At 49.8% G+C, this 5,208-nt stretch overlaps 1 protein-coding gene across 1 annotated transcript in view; it reads right to left on the reverse strand.

The window, feature by feature from the left end:
• Window positions 1-4,621, reverse strand: part of LOC116361450 (vacuolar protein sorting-associated protein 13B-like) — a 17,142-nt gene extending 12,521 nt beyond the window's left edge. The window contains exon 1 of the mRNA XM_031815882.1: window positions 4,325-4,621. Coding sequence (XP_031671742.1) covers window positions 4,325-4,590 — 266 coding nt within the window. The 5' untranslated portion in view covers window positions 4,591-4,621. The remainder of the gene's footprint in view (window positions 1-4,324) is intronic.
• Between the last annotated feature and the right edge of the window lie 587 nt (window positions 4,622-5,208).

Raw genomic sequence — 5,208 nt, forward strand, 5'->3', positions numbered from 1 at the left:
GGACTCACTAAACAGAGAACATCCCTGGTCATCCCTACTGCCTCTGATCTGGAGGACTCACTAAACAGAGAACATCCCTGGTCACCCCTACTGCCTCTGATCTGGAGGACTCACTAAACAGAGAACATCCCTGGTCATCCCTACTGCCTCTGATCTGGAGGACTCACTAAACAGAGAACATCCCTGGTCATCCCTACTGCCTCTGATCTAGACGACTCACTAAACAGAGAACATCCCTGGTCGTCCCTACTGCCTCTGATCTGGAGGACTCACTAAACAGAGAACATCCCTGGTCATCCCTACTGTCTCTGATCTGGAGGACTCACTAAACAGAGAACATCCCTGGTCATCCCTACTGCCTCTGATCTGGAGGACTCACTAAACAGAGAACATCCCTGGTCATCCCTACTGCCTCTGATCTGGAGGACTCACTAAACAGAGAACATCCCTGGTCATCCCTACTGCCTCTGATCTGGAGGACTCACTAAACAGAGAACATCCCTGGTCATCCCTACTGCCTCTGATCTGGAGGACTCACTAAACAGAGAACATCCCTGGTCATCCCTACTGCCTCTGATCTGGAGGACTCACTAAACAGAGAACATCCCTGGTCATCCCTACTGCCTCTGATCTGGAGGACTCAGTAAACAGAGAACATCCCTAGTGTCCCCTGGTTATCTGTAAATGATGTCTGAGTGATGGAGTGTTCCCCAACTCTATTGGCTGGCCTCAGCTCTGACCTCAACTCTATTGGCTGGCCTCAGCTCTGACCTCAACTCTATTGGCTGGGCTCAGCTCTGAGCTCAACTCTATTGGCTGGGGCTCAGCTCTGACCTCAACTCTATTGGCTGGACTCAGCTCTCAGTGTGTGTGTGTCTCAGTGTGTGTGTCTCTCTCAGTGTGTGTGTGTGTCTCAGTGTGTGTGTCTCTCTCAGTGTGTGTGTGTCTCAGTGTGTGTGTGTCTCTCAGTGTGTGTGTCTCTCAGTGTGTGTGTGTCTCTCAGTGTGTGTGTGTGTGTCTCAGTGTGTGTGTGTGTCTCTCAGTGTGTGTGTGTCTCAGTGTGTGTGTGTGTATCTCAGTGTGTGTGTGTGTGTGTCTCTCAGTGTGTGTGTGTGTGTCTCAGTGTGTGTGTCTCTCTCAGTGTGTGTGTGTCTTTCAGTGTGTGTGTGTCTCTCAGTGTGTGTGTGTCTCTCAGTGTGTGTGTGTCTCTCAGTGTGTGTGTGTGTGTGTCTCTCAGTGTGTGTGTGTGTGTCTCAGTGTGTGTGTCTCTCTCAGTGTGTGTGTGTCTCAGTGTGTGTGTGTGTGTGTGTCTCAGTGTGTGTGTCTCTCTCAGTGTGTGTGTGTCTTTCAGTGTGTGTGTGTCTCTCAGTGTGTTTGTCTCTCAGTGTGTGTGTGTCTCTCAGTGTGTGTCTCTCTCAGTGTGTGCGTGTCTTTCAGTGTGTGTGGTGTCTCTCAGTGTGTGTGTGTGTCTCTCAGTGTGTGTGTGTCTCTCAGTGTGTGTGTGTCTCTCAGTGTGTGTGTCTCTTTCAGGATGTGTGTGTCTCTCAGTGTGTGTGTGTCTCAGTGTGTGTGTCTCTTTCAGGATGTGTGTGTCTCTCAGTGTGTGTGTGTGTCTTTCAGTGTGTGTGTCTCAGTGTGTGTGTGTCTCTAAGTGTGCGTGTCTCTCTCAGTGTGTGTCTCTCAGTGTGTGTGTCTCTCAATGTGTGTGTGTCTCTCTCAGTGTGTGTGTGTGTGTGTGTGTGTGTGACTGTGTCTCTCAGTGTGTGTCTCTCTCAGTGTGTGTGTGTGTGTGACTGTGTCTCTCAGTGTGTGTCTCTCTCAGTGTGTGTGTGTGTGACTGTGTCTCTCAGTGTGTGTCTCTCTCAGTGTGTGTGTGTGTGTGACTGTGTGTCTCTCAGTGTGTGTGTCTCTCTCTGTGTGTGTGTGTGACTGTGTCTCTCAGTGTGTGTCTCTCTCAGTGTGTGTCTCTCTCAGTGTGTGTGTGTGTGTGTGTGTGTGTGACTGTGTCTCTCAGTGTGTGTCTCTCTCAGTGTGTGTGTGTGTGACTGTGCCTCTCTCAGTGTGTCTCTCAGTGTGTGTGTGTGACTGTGTGTCTCTCAGTGTGTGTGTCTCTCAGTGTGTGTGTGTGTATGTGTGTGACTGTGCGTCTCTCAGTGTGTGTCTCTCTCAGTGTGTGTGTGTGTATGACTGTGCGTCTCTCAGTGTGTGTGTCTCTCAGTGTGTGTGTGTGTGTGTATGTGTGTGACTGTGCGTCTCTCAGTGTGTGTCTCCCTCAGTGTGTGTGTGTGTGTGTGTGTGTGTATGTGTGTGACTGTGCGTCTCTCAGTGTGTGTCTCTCTCAGTGTGTGTGTGTGTGTGTGTGTGTGTATGTGCGTCTCTCAGTGTGTGTCTCTCTCAGTGTGTGTGTGTGTGTGTGTGTGTGTGTGTGTGTGTGTGTGTGTGTGTGTGTGTGACTGTGCGTCTCTCAGTGTGTGTGTCTCTCAGTGTGTGTGTGTGTGTGTATGTGTGTGACTGTGCGTCTCTCAGTGTGTGTCTCCCTCAGTGTGTGTGTGTGTGTGTGTGTGTGTGTGTGTGTGTGACTGTGTGTCTCTCAGTGTGTGTCTCCCCTCAGTGTGTGTCTCCCTCAGTGTGTGTGGTGTGTGTGTGTGTGTGTGTGTGTGTGTGTGTGTGTGTGTGTGTGACTGTGCGTCTCCATGGTTACGCGGCATGCTGCTCTATCCCAATGTATTTCTATCTGACAGGGGAACAGGAATTCCTTTCAGCGACGTCGGGGTTTCTGGGTCCTTCTGGAAACACACAGCTGACAAAACCAGCCAAGTCAAACAGGCCGTAAAGCGGCTGCTTGTTTTAGCTCCCGGTTCTCTAGGAAACATGACAGGCTTTATAATTATGAGTCTGTACTGGGGGTACCAAGCAGACGAGTGGCCCAAATAGTACCCTATGTAGTGCACTACGTCTGACCAGAGCCCTATGGGCCCAGTAGTGCACTACATTAGACCAGAGCCCTATGGACCCAGTAGTGCACTACGTTAGACCAGAGCCCTATGGGCCCAGTAGTGCACTACGTTAGACCAGAGCCCTATGGACCCAGTAGTGCACTACGTTAGACCAGAGCCCTATGGGCCCAGTAGTGCACTACGTTAGACCAGAGCCCTATGGACCCAGTAGTGCACTACATTAGACCAGAGCCCTATGGACCCAGTAGTACACTACCTTAGACCAGAGCCCTATGGACCCAGTAGTACACTACCTTAGACCAGAGCCCTATGGACCCAGTAGTACACTACCTTAGACCAGAGCCCTATGGACCCAGTAGTGCACTACATTAGACCAGAGCCCTATGGACCCAGTAGTACACTACCTTAGACCAGAGCCCTATGGACCCAGTAGTACACTACCTTAGACCAGAGCCCTATGGACCCAGTAGTGCACTACGTTAGACCAGAGCCCTATTTGGGACTCACAGTCGGTCACTGAGTCTTGTTGAACCTCACCATTTGATCACACAGAGCACCTCCCTCTACCACCTGAACATCTGACAGGATGTGATGCGATCAGCCAACCAAGTCGTAACACATCCTGTTACCTACTAGTTACAACACTAGGATTCAGAGATTTACTGACTGGTAGAATCAGATGTGTTTCTGCTTGGCTGGGACAAAACCCTGAACCCACACTGGCCCGGTGCAGATATGATTGGCCACCTTGGTACTTAGATGTGGTTAGGTACTTCCTTATTGGTTAGTTATACCCAGTAGTGTGTCCTGATTGGTTACTTATACCCAGTAGTGTGTCCTGATTGATTAGTTATACCCAGTAGTCTGTCCTGATTGGTTAGTTATACCCAGTAGTCTGTCCTGATTGGTTAGTTATACCCAGTAGTCTGTCCTGATTGATTAGTTATACCCAGTAGTCTGTCCTGATTGGTTAGTTATACCCAGTAGTCTGTCCTGATTGGTTAGTTATACCCAGTAGTCTGTCCTGATTGGTTAGTTGTACCCAGTAGTCTGTCCTGATTGGTTAGTTGTACCCAGTAGTCTGTCCTGATTGGTTAGTTGTACCCAGTAGTGTGTCCTGATTGGTTAGTTGTACCCAGTAGTCTGTCCTGATTGGTTAGTTATACCCAGTAGTCTGTCCTGATTGGTTAGTTATACCCAGTAGTCTGTCCTGATTGGTTAGTTATACCCAGTAGTCTGTCCTGATTGGTTAGTTGTACCCAGTAGTCTGTCCTGATTGGTTAGTTGTACCCAGTGGTTAGTTATACCCAGTAGTCTGTCCTGATTGGTTAGTTGTACCCAGTAGTCTGCCGTGATTGGTTGTTTACCTGCTGGCCATGTTCCATTCCAGGGCAGGGTTCTGTGAGTTCCTCTCTGTCTCGGTGGACACGCCCCCCTTAGACCCCTCCTTCTCTGGTTTGAGCTGCTCCCATTGGGCGGTACCGATGTTGATGGACTGCAGATCCAGCTGGTACTGACGGTCCTCCACCTCTGACCCCGGGTCGCGCAGGATTCCCAGGTTCAACGCTCGCCTGGAGGAGGAAAACAGGGAGAGGGAGAGAGACGTTATGAGGTTAAACAGCCACAATAACATCACCTGAAACAGACTGGAACACAGACCAGCCAGACCTCTGACATCATAGGTACCACCTCTGTCATGTGATCAGCATTACCCATCACCCCCTGGGGCTCTTTTGGGTTTGTTTTTAGTGCATGGGAATCAGTCAGTTCCCTGACCTATGATGACACCACTTCTGAATACAGAGAGACTCGTTTGTTGCATAATGTAGCTGTTACCATGGCTACCCGTGGTTTCAGCTCGCTACCTCCACACTAACCAACAGTCACAGTCGATAGAGGGAAGACGACACAGTTTCAGCTGACCGAACCACTAAGCCTGCAGAGCTGTGGTTGGTTATAATGTGATGTGACCAGACCAGTCAGAGTCTACCCTGGGTGGGCAGTAGACTACCTCTCACTGAACCTCTCCCAGTATGTAGACTACCTCTCACTGAACCTCTCCCAGTATGTAGACTACTTCTCCCAGTATGTAGACTACCTCTCACTGAACCTCTCCCAGTATGTAGACTACCTCTCACTGAACCTCTCCCAGTATGTAGACTACCTCTCACTGAACCTCTCCCAGTATGTAGACTACTTCTCCAGTATGTAGACTACCTCTCACTGAACCTCTCCCAGTATGTAGACTACT

The sequence above is a fragment of the Oncorhynchus kisutch genome, unplaced genomic scaffold (genome assembly GCF_002021735.2).
Source record: "Oncorhynchus kisutch isolate 150728-3 unplaced genomic scaffold, Okis_V2 scaffold683, whole genome shotgun sequence".
In the NCBI taxonomy this organism is placed as follows: Eukaryota; Metazoa; Chordata; class Actinopteri; order Salmoniformes; family Salmonidae; genus Oncorhynchus; species Oncorhynchus kisutch.